This window comes from Bombina bombina, chromosome 4, assembly GCF_027579735.1.
Source record: "Bombina bombina isolate aBomBom1 chromosome 4, aBomBom1.pri, whole genome shotgun sequence".
Taxonomy (NCBI): domain Eukaryota; kingdom Metazoa; phylum Chordata; class Amphibia; order Anura; family Bombinatoridae; genus Bombina; species Bombina bombina.
The window spans coordinates 327,337,915-327,353,999 of record NC_069502.1 but is presented as its reverse complement, the minus strand read 5'-3'; the positions used below and the strand labels follow the sequence as shown (position 1 = coordinate 327,353,999).

The window sequence follows — 16,085 nt, the reverse complement described above, 5'->3', positions numbered from 1 at the left end:
GTGACACTGAGAAACGCATTGCTGTTTTAACCCTTTTAATAAACATTTTTATTGACATCTCGCTGCTGCACTTTACTTTGAATGTCACCCTATGTAGCATTGGATGCTACCACCTTGCTTATTTGAGCAATTGATTGTGATCTATAATACACTGTGACAATCCCTATACTTCCAACTGTGGCATCCAGGAGTATCTCTGGACTCCCTTTGAACTCCCTCTAGTGGGACAAAGGATACCATCTGATCCTGGTGTGCCTAAGAGTCTGCCAGACGACTCATTGGTTCCGGCCTGCCTATACCGCACATTTGTGCTTGTCATCACGTGAGTAGGACCTCATCTGTACCTGAATATTCGGCTTTTACAGTCTGATTTGCACCATGTGGCGCAACACACTAGGAGGAGCTGCCTTAAGTCGTGGATTCCGCCTTGGTATTGGACAAGTTCTGTATCAGGACTCCATCTCTCATTCATTACTTATTTGGACTTTTAATTGTCATATGATAGTTGTTATTAGAATTGTATTTTACAACAATACTATAGATCATTATTATTATTTTTTGGGCCTTTGAGACTCACTGTGTATTCAAGTAAGGTCCACTAATCTTACACTCTGTCATTTACATATATATATATTTCTCTCTCTCTCTCTCTATATATATATATATAGATCCAGTTATCAATAAAACCTTTATATAATTGGCGCCTCTTATAGATACCTGTATCGGCACTAGTTTGCCTTTTGTGTATCTTGTTTATACGTTTGTACCTTACTACACTATATAGGCTTTCTTGTGTGCGGTTTTGCCCTTCTGCCTGTGTGCACTTCCAGATTTTTGTTTGTGGTGGTAACAAATATCAATAAGAGCAGCACAGAAAACAGCATTAAGAGATTATCAACAAGGCCCCTTTCTTACTTTCCATTATTTAAGTAACTGATCTTAATTTGCTATTACAATAAAAACAACAAAAAAACAACTTGTTTAAATGCTGAATTTTCATAGGGATAACATAACATTGTTGAGTAAGGTGCCCCTTTAAATAATTAAAGTTGAATTTCATCTTATTTACCTGTCATTGTGGTGCCTCTTTTTTAAAGTAATGACTGGTATTCTCAAGTTTCCTTTTTTTATCTAAAAATTAATTTATCTTTCAGATTTCTCTTGACAATCTGTTTCTGCACTATACACGTTAATATGCACACAATAGTTTCTTGGATTATTAATATGTCACCCTAGAAAGTAAACTTCTCACATATGGAATGTGAATGGCAGATCATCCTGAGGTTGAACTCTGCCCAAGTTGCAAAATTCTCCCTGAAGGCTGATGTAACCTTCCACAGTCATGATGTTGAATCAGATTCTTATGATACGAAATGTGGGAGCACCATGTTTTTAGAGTCATAAAGAAATATTTGATATCTTGAATTTTTATTAGCACAGTTGACTCAAAAAGACTATATAACCTGAACGCTGAGATGGTTCTAGATCGTAATGCAATAGATCAGACTGACCTCTGTGATAACATTCCAAATAGATTTTTTTTTTATTATATATCTCAAGAAATATCTGATTTCCTCTAACTATGGGCTGAAAGACAAACTCATAAAGGTGTAACAGAAAAATCCTCTAAGACAGATCCTTGTGGTTCCATTTTCACTAAGACAAGAACCTCAGATCTCATACAAAACTGAAAAAAGGGAATAATTGTCACAAAAGTATGAGCAAATTTCAGCAAAAAGGACCAATATCTTCCACAGCTTTATATACACAGATGTGTTACAGTGACCAGCACATGGAGATGAAGAGTAGTTTTGGCATCAACCACTAGGGTTGAGGCCCAAACATCATATAAATCTGGGGAAGTGAGGGGCAAGATGAAAAACCAAGGATGGCTACATTATTATTTCTGGGATTGAACAACCCTGCAATAAAAGGATGAGTTTTTAATAAATTCCTTAAAAAATAAATAATTTGTTTATGATCAAACTAACCATGGCCTTATGTCATATGCAGATTTGTATACAATTTAAATTAAATTTGTATCCAAATAAAAAAAAAAAAAAGTACATTGAAGTTGTGCTTTGCCTTTAATACGCAACTCCCACTCCAGCAGCAAAATGGTTAATGTTGAAAAATAATGTATAAATAATGTATAAAATCACTCCTTGCTTCTATTAAAAAAAGGGTCTGAATCAAGGGATTGGATTGTCATTAAATAACGTTGCATATTTTAGATTAAGATATGTAAAAATGAAGCCTGCCTTTTTAAATAGTTTTACAAATTATTTATCTACTTGGCACACAGATTAAACTGAAACCAATCAATATCCTTTTAATGAAGTAAATGAAACCTACAAGGACTAAATAAACAGAAAAAGAAAAGCAAGAAATAAAATACTTACTTTGCTTACTTCTTTTAAGGCTCGCTTGCAAGCTTCATGCTTTGGAGAACCTTTGGGTGCTTTTTGACAGATTGTCTAGAATAGAAATATATATAGTAAAAACGTAGCTTAGATGAAATATTAATTGCATACTGATATTACATAATCCTGCAACTCTCTGTAAGTTCCTTGTACTTTGGATGAGGTTGGGTCACGCTTGATTTATGAAGTGCAAATAAAACTTTACAAAAGGCTTACTGCTGAACCTGATCACTACTACATGTCATGTCTGGCACTTTCATTTTTTACATCAGGTTAATAAGGCATGAAAACGGTGAGCTAAATCTGTCAAAGTGGGCACTTGACAATTGTTGAGGTTTTATTATTAAAGCCAGACTTTTACTTTCATGATTCAGATAGAGAATACCATTTTAAACAACTTTCCAGTTTACTTCTATTATTTAATTTGCTTCACTCTCTTGGTATTATTTGTTGAATAAGCAACAATACACTACTGGGAGCTACTTCACGCACTGTGTGAGCCAATAACATGATGCATATATGTACAGTCACTAATCAGCAGCTCCTAAGCCTACCTAAATATCCTTTTCCACAAGGGATACCAAGGCAACTAAACAAAAGTAGATAATAGAAGTGAAATGGAAAATTGTTTAAAATTACGTGCTCTAATCAAATTATAATAGAAATAAATGTTTGTTTCATGTCCCATTAATTAATCAAGTCCAGTAGTCCACACAGAGGAACACTTAAATTTCGGTCCTCACAGGGACCTTTGTCAAGACTGTTCTCCGTAAGAGTCTGTGTGAAGCAGTCAGCAGTGAGTCACCGCTGACTGCTTCACACAGCCAAAGGTCCCTGTGAGGACCGAAACGTTGACTGAATTAATGAATTAATAAAACTTATGTTAATCAAGTCTTGTGTGTGCCTCTTCTCTACATGAAGAGTTTATATATATATATATATATATATATATATATATATACATACACACATACATACAGGGAGTGCAGAATTATTAGGCAAATGAGTATTTTGACCACATCATCCTCTTTATGCATGTTGTCTTACTCCAAGCTGTATAGGCTCGAAAGCCTACTGCCAATTAAGCATATTAGGTGATGTGCATCTCTGTAATGAGAAGGGGTGTGGTCTAATGACATCAACACCCTATATCAGGTGTGCATAATTATTAGGCAACTTCCTTTCCTTTGGCAAAATGGGTCAAAAGGAGGACTTGACAGGCTCAGAAAAGTCAAAAATAGTGAGATATCTTGCAGAGGGATGCAGCACTCTTAAAATTGCAAAGCTTCTGAAGCGTGATCATCGAACAATCAAGCTTTTCATTCAAAATAGTCAATAGGGTCGCAAGAAGCGTGTGGAAAAACCAAGGCGCAAAATAACTGCCCATGAACTGAGAAAAGTCAAGCGTGCAGCTGCCAAGATGCCACTTGCCACCAGTTTGGCCATATTTCAGAGCTGCAACATCACTGGAGTGCCCAAAAGCACAAGGTGTGCAATACTCAGAGACATGGCCAAGGTAAGAAAGGCTGAAAGACGACCACCACTGAACAAGACACACAAGCTGAAACGTCAAGACTGGGCCAAGAAATATCTCAAGACTGATTTTTCTAAGTTTTTATGGACTGATGAAATGAGATTAAGTCTTGATGGGCCAGATGGATGGGCCCGTGGCTGGATTGGTAAAGGGCAGAGAGCTCCAGTCCGACTCAGACGCCAGCAAGGTGGAGGTGGAGTACAGGGTTTGGGCTGGTATCATCAAAGATGAGCTTGTGGGGCCTTTTCGGGTTGAGGATGGAGTCAAGCTCAACTCCCAGTCCTACTGCCAGTTTCTGGAAAACACCTTCTTCAAGCAGTGGTACAGGAAGAAGTCTGCATCCTTCAAGAAAAACATGATTTTCATGCAGGACAATGCTCCATCACACGCGTCCAAGTACTCCACAGCGTGGCTGGCAAGAAAGGGTATAAAAGAAGAAAATCTAATGACATGGCCTCCTTGTTCACCTGATCTGAACCCCATTGAGAACCTGTGGTCCATCATCAAATGTGAGATTTACAAGGAGGGAAAACAGTACACCTCTCTGAACAGTGTCTGGGAGGCTGTGGTTGCTGCTGCACGCAATGTTGATGGTGAACAGATCAAAACACTGACAGAATCCATGGATGGCAGGCTTTTGAGTGTCCTTGCAAAGAAAGGTGGCTATATTGGTCACTGATTTGTTTTTGTTTTGTTTTTGAATGTCAGAAATGTATATTTGTGAATGTTGAGATGTTATATTGGTTTCACTGGTAAAAATAAATAATTGAAATGGGTATATTTGTTTTTTGTTAAGTTGCCTAATAATTATGCACAGTAATAGTCACCTGCACACACAGATATCCCCCTAAAATAGCTAAAACTAAAAACAAACTAAAAACTACTTCCAAAACTATTCAGCTTTGATATTAATTAGTTTTTTGGGTTCATTGAGAACATGGTTGTTGTTCAATAATAAAATTAATCCTCAAAAATACAACTTGCCTAATAATTCTGCACTCCCTGTATATATACACATATATACATACATACATACATATATACATACATACATACATATATACATACAGCAGCAGAAGGCCACACAGGGTGCCACTCCTGTCAGCTAAGAACATGAAACTGAGGCTACAATTAGCACAGGCTACCCAAAATTGGACAATAGAAGATTGGAAAAACATGCCTGGTCTGATAAGTCTCGATTTCAGTTGCGACATTCAGATGGTAGGGTCAGAATATGGCATAAACAACATGAAAGCATGGATCCATCCTGCCTTGTATCAACAGTTCAGGCTGGTGGTGGTGGTGTGGGGGATATTTTCTTGGCACACTTTGGGCCCCTTAGTACCATTTGAGCATCTTTTAAACTCCACAGTCTGCCCGAGTATTGTTGCGGACCATGTCCATTCCTTTATGACTACAGTGTACCCATCTTCTGATGGCTAATTCCAGCAGGATAATGCACCATGTCAGAAAGTTTAAATCATCTCAAACTGGTTTCTTGAACATGACAATGAGTTCCCTGTACTCCAATGGCCTCCAGTGTCACCAGATCTCAATCCAATAGAGCACCATTGTCTGTGGTGGAACGGGAGATTTGCATCATAGATGTGCAGCTGACAAATCTGCAGCAACTGCGTGATGCTATCATGTTAAATCTATGCCACAAGGAATTAAGGCAGTTCTGAAGCTAAAAGGGGGTCCTACCCGGTACTAGCGAGGTGCACCTAATATAGATCTCTTTTTTGTGGGAGTACTCACCGGTACTGAGTACCGCAACCTTTTCACTCTCACAACGGGTAATATTAGTAATTGTCATGTAAATGTTTTCCCAAGAGAGTCATTTTGCTTTTCTTGTTACTGAGTACAATGTATCAATTAATAATCAATAAGTACCAGCACCTTTTTTTTCTTCTTAAATAAAAGCACTGCATATAAATAGATATACACATATACTATGGAAGCCCAGAGAGGCCATGCATTTGTAATTTTTTCTTAACTTGTTTTGTCGACACAACAAAATTGTTCTGTCAATAAAACAAGTTGTTTTATGAAGATTGTTTTTACACTTAGATTGTTACATTTACGGACTAGATTTAATTCAGCGAGTGTTACAGTGATGGAGCAAACTGACTGAAAGGGAAAGCAGCTGCCCAGGCTGTCACAGCAGCCTGCAACCTACTTCCTAATCTTCCCAGCAGCCAGAACAAGAACTTTTATTCAGAACTGTGTGCCTGTCTGTTAACATTGATCTTGCCTTCATATCTGTTATGTCACTTGAATGAAGTGGTTTTCTGGCTGCTTGGAGCCTGGAACCCTCTCTCCGTCTTTTCCTATTGTGTTTCACTTTCCCTCCGTTTAAAGGGGCAGTAAACGTTCAGAATAATATTATATAATTCTGCACACAATGCACAATTATAGAACATTATTTTAGCTGTAACTTTAAAAATTAAAAGTATTTCTAGATTTTCAAGTGTAACTTTGGACTCCGCTCCAGGATCTACTGAGCGGGTCTTGGATATCCAAAGTGCTTTGCGGGCTTGCTGGCTAGTCACAACATGCCCGGTCGCGCTATTGGACTAAATTGAAGTTACTGCTAAAATAATGTTATATAATTCAGCAATGTGTGCAGAATTATATAACATTATTCTGAATGTTTACTGTACCTTTAAGTGTAACTGTCCTTCCATGTATATTTCTATCTGGTTTTGTCTCTTCGTATCTCTGCTGTTTTTTGTCTTCTCATGAGTGTCTCCCTCTCTCTATCTGTGTCTCTATTTTACTCCCTATTCATATATTTCCCAAGTCCTTTTCACCCTTCCTTCTCTTTACCCCAACTCTGTTTCTGCATCTTTTGCCTCTTTTGGTTTTTCTTCCTTTTCTCTCTATATCTTTCTGTGTGTCTTTTTTTTGTGCTTCTTTTTGCTATCTTGTGTCTTTCCTTATCTATTTATGTATGTCTTCTAGAAACAGTCACTTTTTCAATAGTCTGAATATTATTTAAAGTGACAGTCTAGTTGAAATGTTTTATTATTTTTAAAAAATAAATAATCCATTTATTATTTGCCAGTTTTGCATTGCCAACACTGTGTTATTAATACACTTATTACCTCTGTGATTACCTTGTATCATAGCCTCTGCAGACTGCCCCCTTAGCTCAGTGCTTTTGTCAGACTTGCGTTTTAGCCAATCAGTGCTGACTCCTAAATAACTCCACTGGAGTGAGCACAATGTGATCTATAAGACACACGTGAACTAGCGTTGTCTAACTGTGAAAAACTGTTAAAATGCACTGAGATAAGAGACGGCCTTCAATGGTTTAAAAATCAGAGACAACCTAGGTTAAGCTTTTAAAAAAGAATACCAAGAAAACAAAACAAAATTTGCTGTATCAGGAAAGTTTAAATTTTGACTAGACTGTTCCTTTAACTAGTTCCCTTTAAACAAATATCCGTTCAACTATTATTTCCAATGGGAAGAGGGGGGGGGAATCCAGCTTTTTATTCCATATTAATTTATAAGGTCAATAAACAACTTGCGATTTTCAAATAACATATATGCCTCCTGTCATTGGCTCACCCAATGTTTTCAGCTATTTCCATGTAGCGCATTGCCATTGCCGCTCCTTCAATAAAGACTACCAAGGGAATTAGGCAAATTGGGTTATAGAAGTAAATTGGAAAGTTGTTTAAAATTGCATATTATAGCTGAATAATGAAAGAACCTTGTAGGTGTTATGTCCCCTTAAAAAAATATGCCATTTACTTTTCTTAGAATGCAAAAAGTTAATCAAGCAAATTCATTGAAACATATATTAGAGTAAACATAGAAAATATATATATATATGAGGAGCTCTTACATCCATGAGCAGCGGAAAACGAGTAACTCTCTGCATAGGAAGAATAAGGAAGGAAATCATGGGTAGGTTCCTGCATTCTTCTTGAGATTCAATTCTAGACAGAACCTCCTTAAAAGCTGAATTTGTGGATCTGGATGAATAAAATAAAAAAAATTGATATGAAGAATCAGAGAGATCTGTGAAACATGATTTACAGTAGTACAGTCTTTAAAAACGAGAACAGATCTGACCACAATATATTTTACAAACTTGTTCCCTGGCCCAGCCTTGTGCTTTAAAACAAGTTACTTTAGAATGGAACAAAATATAAAAAAATCATACATTAACTTCTGAAGTGTCCTTTGCTGATAAATCTCATTCGTGCAATATTTCACATAGGGATCAAATGTGGTCTTTGCATGTTTCTCCACTATATCACTGATATCTTCAATAAGAATATTTCGCTGATGTCTTCCTTCCAGTTCTTTAAAAAACCTGTCAGACAAAATCGAAAAGATACAATTTCAGCGTCTACATTTTACCTTTGTTTATATAAAAAAAAGAAGGTCAACAAAACACAGGATAATGTATAGGTCAAATTGTTTCCTGTTTAGTAATGTAAGTAAATCCTAAAATGTAATTCTAATTTAATTAGAATTACTCTAACACTGTGCTGAACTAGTTTTCATTAAATGCATTTAAACATCAATTCAAGGGTTTTTTTTTTTTTTTTTGTGGATTAACTTTACTAATTATACAGTTTTTTTTGTTTGTTTTTTTATATTGTGCAATTCCAAGAAAACACATTCAGTTTGAGGATACATCAAAGTCACCAACAAAAACAGATATTGTAGAAATTAGACAAGAATCAATTCAACATCCTAAAACACCAAAATAATAGTTTCCAATTAGAATAGTATCAAGATTCAAATGATATCAAACTTTTTTTCCGTTATTTTTACGGCACTTTGTACCTCTGGTACTTTTAGGACATTCTTGTGTAACAATAAAATATATTTATTATTAGATTTCTTACCCCCTACAAAGACGCGAAACATCTAGTCAACTCACATACCAAGTGAGCTTCAATGTGGTTCATGAGGAGATACATATGTATGTCCCTTCTTTCTAGTTCACAATCACTGCACAATCAATGCATGTATTTTTATGGACATGAAACCCAAATGTTTTATTTCATGATTCAGATAGAGCATGCAATTTTAAGCAACTTTCTAATTTACTCCTATTATAAATTTTCTTTGTTCTCTTGCTATCTTTATTTGAAAAAGCATAGGAGCCGGACCATTTTTGGTTCAGCACCCTGGGTAACACTTGCTGATTGGTGGCTAAATGTACCAAGAGAATGAAGAAAACTTTATAATAGGAGTAAATTAGAAAGTTTCTTAAAATTATGAAAGAACATTTTTGGGGTTTTATCTCTCTTTAACTATGTTTCTGTGTTAAAGGGACAGTCTTCTCCAAAAATATTGTTTAAAAAGATAGATAATCCCTTTATTACCCATTACACAGTTTTGCATAACCAACACAGTTATATTAATATACTTTTTACCTTTGTGATTAGCTTGTATCTAAGCCTTTTCTGACAGCCCCTGATCACATGGTTATTTAGTCATTTATTATCTATTGACTTTGATTTTATCCAATTAGTGCAGTGTCTGCTACAACTCATGGACGTTAGCACAATGTTATCTATATGGCTCACATGAACTAGCACTCCCCTGTTCTGAAAAGCAAATATAAAAGCATGCAATAAGAGGTTGTCTTTAGTAGCTTAGAAACAGGCAGAAATTTAGAGGTTTAAAAGGTTATAAAGTATGTTAATATATCAATGTTGGTTGTGCAAAGCTGAGGAATGAGTAATAAAGGTGTTATCTATCTTTTTAAACAATAACTCTGGTGTAGACTGTCCCTTTAAATACATAGGACCCGATGATCTAAAGCTCTCTGCTCAGGCATAATGATCTAAGAAGTCTCGTCAGTACAGAAAAGTCTCTCAATCAATTTTAGAAACCCAAATTTTACCTTGAGTGATGTTTAACGCAAAATGCAGGGTTCTGTATGTGAACAGGAGACTCCTATATTACAATAAAAGTTTAACAAAAACAAATAAAAGCTTTTGTGCGATTTCTCTCCATGGCGGCGAGTTTTTGATCATCAGTCCCATAGAGAGAAACCAGCCTTAATTTTATCATAAAAAGTTAAAATGAATAAAAACATTTTGTTACACTAGATTGTCCCTTTAATGTAGCAAATGAGCAGGCATAGGTATGTATAAAATATCCAATCATAAAACATACAATTGAAAAATAACACAATATACTGATTTTAATAATAATATATTTATCTTCTTGTCCATCTTAAAACACTCTTAGATAATCAACATATTAAAAAAAAACACAGGGGCAGTAAACACCTCATAATTACAAGTCATCTCTTACTATACTATACTCACCCAAGTCTAAATCTTTTTAGAACACATTAACAACATTTTTACTACAATTATTTTTCAATAACCAAGCTCCAGCCTCCATCTGCCTTATTTTTTGGAGAGCCAATCTTGTTTTGAAGATGTTATCTGAATTATCCAATTAGGTACCTATATGTAGCCGAGTTAGCCTTGAGAAGTCCGCAGGGTGTTTTAAAGTTCTGAGAATTAGAAATTACTCTTTTTTTTTTAAGAGCTAAATTACATGAAAAGGGGCAAAGTAAATAATGAAAATATTTTGCAAAGTTTTTGCGTTATCCATAAAACATTTTATATAAAAAATCTCAAGATGTTCACTGTCCCTTTAAATACCAGTCATCTTGTACACAGCTTCCATACAAAAACCCAAAAACAAAATGTATGCTTATAAATTCCTTTCTTTCTTGACACGGTGAGTCCACGGATCATCATCAATTACTGTTGGGAATATCACTCCTGGCCAGCAGGAGGAGGCAAAGAGCAACCCAGGCATTTCCCTTCCCACAAACCCCAGTCATTCGACCGAAGGAAAAGGAGAGCAAGGAAACAACACAAGGTGCAGAGGTGCCTGAGGTTTATATAAATAAACTGTCTGAAAAACAGGGAGGGTCGTGGACACACTGTGTCAAGAAATAAAGAAATTTATCAAGTAAGCATAAATTTTCATCATCAATTACTGTTGGGAATCAATACCCAAGCTAGAGGACACAGATGATAAGGGAGGGCAAGACAGGTAACCTAAACAGAAGGCACCACTGCTTGCAGTATCTCTCTCACAAAGAAATCTCAGCTGAGGCAAAGCACCTCCTTGCAACGCAGGCAAAGAGAATGACCGAGGGTTGTGGGAAGGGAAGTGATACTTAAAGGGACATGAAACCCAAAAATTCTCTTTCGTGATTTAGACAGAGCATGCAATTTTAAACAACTTTACAATTTACTTTAATTATCTAATTTGCTTCATTCTCCTGATAACTTCTGTTGAAAAGCATATCTAGATAGGCTCAGTAGCTGCTGATTGGTGGTTGCACATAGATGCCTCGTGTGATTGGCTCACCCATTTACATTGCTATTTCTTAAACAAGGGATATCTAAAGAATGAAATAAATTAGATAATAGAAGTAAATTGGTTCAAAATTGTATTCTCTATCTGAATCATGTAAGACAATTTTTGGGTTTCATGTCCCTTTAAGTTTCCTGGGGTGCTCTTTGCCTCCTCCTGCTGGCCAGGAGTGATATTCCCAACAGTAATTGATGATGATCCGTGGACTCACTGTGTCATTAGAACGAAATGTGTATTTATTCAGAAAAAAAGAAAGGGTCTGTGAGCATTGACAACAACCGCCTAACAAAATTAAACAAGCAGTTGCTTCAGATAGAGCATACAATTTTAATCAACTTTCCAATTTACTTCTATTATTTAATTTGTTTTGTTCTTTTGGTATTGTTAAAAAACTTACCTAGGTAGGATCACAAATGGGCGCTAGCTGTAGATTGGTGGCTGCACAATATGCCTGTTTTATTGGCTTACCAATGCGTTCAGCTAGCTCCCAGCAGTGCATTGTTTCTCCTTCAATAAATTATACCAAGAGAATGTAGCAAAATAGATAATAGAAGTAAATTGGAATTATTATTTTTTTTTATTGTATACTCTGTCTTAATCCTCAAAGAAATAATGTAGGTTTTAGACCGTTTTTAAAATTCAGCTATACACTACTGAGCTGCTCATGAGGCTATCTAGGTATGCTTTTCAATAAAGGATACCAAGGAAACCAAGTAAATAAGATAACAGAAGTACATTTTAAAGTATCTTAAAAGGACACTGAACCCAATTTTTTTCTTTCGTGATTCAGATAGAGCATGCAATTTTAAGCAACTTTCTAATTTACTCCTATTATCAATTTGTCTTCCTTCTCTTGCTATCTTTATTTGAAAAAGAAGGCATCTAAGCTATTTTTTGGTTCAGATCCTGCACAGAACTTGTTTATTGGTCGGTTAAATTAATCCACCAATCATCAACAACCACCTAGGTTGTTCACAAAAAATGGGCCAGCATCTAAACTTACATTCTTGCTTTTCAAATAAAGATACCAAGAGACTGAAGAACATTTGATAATAGGAGTAAATTAGAAAGTTGCTTAAAATTACATGCTCTATCTGAATCACAAAAGAAAAAAATTGGGTTCAGTGTCCCTTTAAGACTGCATGCTACATTTAAAGTGACACAAGTCAAAGTAAACATTGAATGATTCAGATAGAGCGTGCATATTAAAAAACAAACAAAAAAAACATTCCAGTTTACTTCAATTAACAAAATGTGCACAGTCTACTGAGCATGTGCAAGAATTCACAAAATATGCGTATATGCATTTGTGATTGGCTGATGGTTGTCATATGACACAGGAGGAGCAGAAAAAGACATAACATTTGTCAAAATATTTGTTGATTATGCAAATCTACTGTATTGTGCTCCATTAATTTTAATGTGCATGTCCCTTTAAAGAATTCTAAAAGCTAGAGAAGAGAAGCATAATGAAAAATGGTAAAAAAAAAGGCACGTCACCGATTGCCAAATGAAACGTTTACTTGTACTAATCCCATCCTAAGTATGATGTTGAGTAATACATGCAGCACTGATACAGTTTGCAGACTGCTCTTTTCATTGTTAGAACATTAAGTTCTTTTTGTCTCTCATGACCTGATTATATAGCCATAAAAATGTATTTACAACCCAACGATAACAGTGACTTGGCTTTTCAAAGTGTACTTATGAGTTGCATTGGCATGGAGACTAAATATAGTTCTGCTCACGCCAGGTATGAATGTGTTACTCATACAACGGTTTGTATAAAACAGCCCCATGTGACAAACAAAACGTCACCTAACTCCTGTGCTGCAACAATAAAAAATAAAAAAACTCTCTTAATGATTGATTGCAGTAGGATTCTTACATTCAGTAATGTTTAGAGGCCTTTTATCTCTAGGTCTACTTGTGTCCTTCCATGGCTGCAGGACAAAAATAGAAATAAAATCCATTTGCTGAAATGATAAAAAGGTTTAAAGTTTTTAGCTGGAATTAGAGTAATTCAGCCAAGAAAGGAACACACACATTATGATAGCATATTATAGCATCGCCAATAGTGGGTGAAGATGCAAAACAAGTTTGTCAGATGTTTAAACTCGTAAACATAGTCACGTGGAATTAAACTCACAACTGACACCTAGTATATATATATATATATATACATACACACACACATACATTATGCATAATATATATATATATATATATATATATATATATATATACACACACACACACACATACATACATACATACATACATACATATATATATATATATACATATAAACACACATACACATAGGCTTTCAGTCCTAATCTGCACTTTTGGATCTTTTTTACCTTTTACTATTTGAAGTACCTGTGATTTTTCTGAGGTGGAGGTGCGGTGCAATCTATTGTTGAGATATAGATATATATATAAAAACACGGGAGGGGTCAGCACTCTCAGGCCGGACTGGGTACATATCCTATGACCCTGTAACATGCACAGCCCTGGGTGCAAAATAGCACTCTCAGGAAGCTGCACTAATGTAGCACACAGAGAAAGTCTAGCACTCACTTACAAGCTCACAACTAAGATAAAAAGCAGCAATGGAAGAGTTAGTTACCGCATCTGGCCAAATGGGAAAAGCCCAGGTACCTCGTCAAGGTCTCTTCCAAAAACCTGGGTCTCTAAACAGCCACACAATGCAGGCTCACAATCAAACAACTGTGTAAAAATGAAGGGTGCACAGGCTTATGTAATCTCCCCAAACATAAACAAAACACGGGAGGGGTCAGCACTCTCAGGCTGGACTGGGTACACATCCTATGACCCTGTAACATGCACAGCCCAGGGTGCAAAACAGCACTCTCAGGAAGCTGAACTGTCACCAGAGTCACAGGCAGTTATCCCCAGACAGGCCTGGGTGCAAGGCCCAAGCAGGGAAAAAAAAAAAATACATTAATATAGCACACAGGTTTTTGGAAGAGACCTTGACGAGGTACCTGGGATTTTCCCATTTGGCCAGATGCGGTAACTAAGTCTTCCATTGCTGCTTTTTATCTTAGTTGTGAGCTTGTGAGTGCTGGACTTTCTCTGTGTGCTATATATATATATATATATATATATATATATATATATATATATATGAAAATCGTAGTCAGAAGAAAAGGCACTCCATAAAAAATAACAGCTCCCAGGGTGCACTTTGAAAAATATTTTTATATATATATATATATATATATATATATATATATATATATATATATATATATATATATATATATATATATATATATACATACACACACATATATATACACACATATACTATATATATATATATATATATATATATATATATATATGTCAAAGAAGAGAGAGAACAGCACTCCTGAGATAGAAAAAAGCTAGAATAACTTCCATGCCTGTTCATTTCAATTACAACTCAGGGTGCGCGTTCTTTTAGCACACGTTGATGCCCTTCCACAGAGAAAAAATATCCTGTATATATATATATGAGTGTAACTGTAGTTTTCAATTTATTTTTGATGTGTTTTGTGACACTTTTTTTGTTACATGAAACAGTTAATCAGAGCTCTGAAAATGCACAGGCGTTAATTTCAATTGTGCTCAACCATTCGCGTTTACTTTCAACTTGTAATACGAGCACTACATCCAAAGCACACAAACAGCCATGATAAACCCCTTAACTGTTAGCTCTCCACTCATAATCTGGGCCTTTATGAGTATCACAGAGTTCTCTTTACATATATATTATGCACTTCCATTTGCCAATATGAAATCCAATACAGCATTCTTAAAGGAATGGGAAAGTCAACATTATTTACATGATTCAGAAAGAGACACTTAAATTCACTTCTGTTTTCAAATTTACTTTGTTCACTTGGTATCCTTTGTAAAATATTTATATACCATACACTACTGGGAACCCATTTGTTCCTTGTCATTGGCTTACCAGATTTTTTCAGCTAACTCGGAGTAGTGCATTGCTACTGTGGAGTTGCCAATAGCTATGTGGTTAATCCCTTTACAGTTGCTAACACATAGTTATATGAAAGCAATAGGGCAATTATAAAATGCTCTTACATATTAAAGAATTTTCTTTTTGTATGTTTATATCCCTTTAACATATTATTCAAAACGGACACCAAATCATTTGAGATTGTTACTGTATCCACTTATGTATAATTGCTCCTAACGTGCCTCAGTAGATGGGACAAGATATGCAAAAAAGACTCTAAACCTAGGGTAACTTAAAGGGACAGTACACTGTAAAATTGTTTTTCCATAAATGTATTTTAAATGACTTGTTATACCAACTGCAGAGTATAAAATATTTGAGAAATTGCATTTTTGGGTTTAATTGTGTATCTGAAGTAGCTGGTTTTGTGCTTTGAAACCACAGCCTATTACAATGGGTTGAGCTTCAGGTAATATCAGATCTCATTATGTTATCACTTTTATGTACACAGACTTGCTTCCTTATCTTATATTTGTCTGAAACACCAACTCAATACATAGAGAGAACAATGGAAAATTATCATTTTATTACTTAACTATCATGCCCCCCACTGAGGGTGTAATCTCTTCTGCTGGCTGTGTTTACTTAGGCTTGTCAATAGCGTATACGCCAGTATCAAAACTTTCAGTATAGGTTGGGAAACCACAAGCTAAATCAGCTATTTCAAATACTGAAATATGAGTAAAGGAGCTACTTG

At 35.5% G+C, this 16,085-nt stretch overlaps 1 protein-coding gene across 2 annotated transcripts in view; it reads right to left on the bottom strand.

The window, feature by feature from the left end:
* The window catches only part of ARHGEF26 (Rho guanine nucleotide exchange factor 26), a 232,098-nt gene that overhangs the window by 85,957 nt on the left and 130,056 nt on the right, over positions 1 to 16,085 (bottom strand). For both annotated transcript variants that reach the window (XM_053710064.1, XM_053710065.1), the window contains exons 7-9: positions 8,135 to 8,287; positions 7,814 to 7,943; positions 2,403 to 2,477 (exon numbers count right to left, since the gene is read on the bottom strand). In XM_053710064.1, the coding sequence (XP_053566039.1) occupies positions 2,403 to 2,477; positions 7,814 to 7,943; positions 8,135 to 8,287 (358 nt within the window). The remainder of the gene's footprint in view (positions 1 to 2,402; positions 2,478 to 7,813; positions 7,944 to 8,134; positions 8,288 to 16,085) is intronic.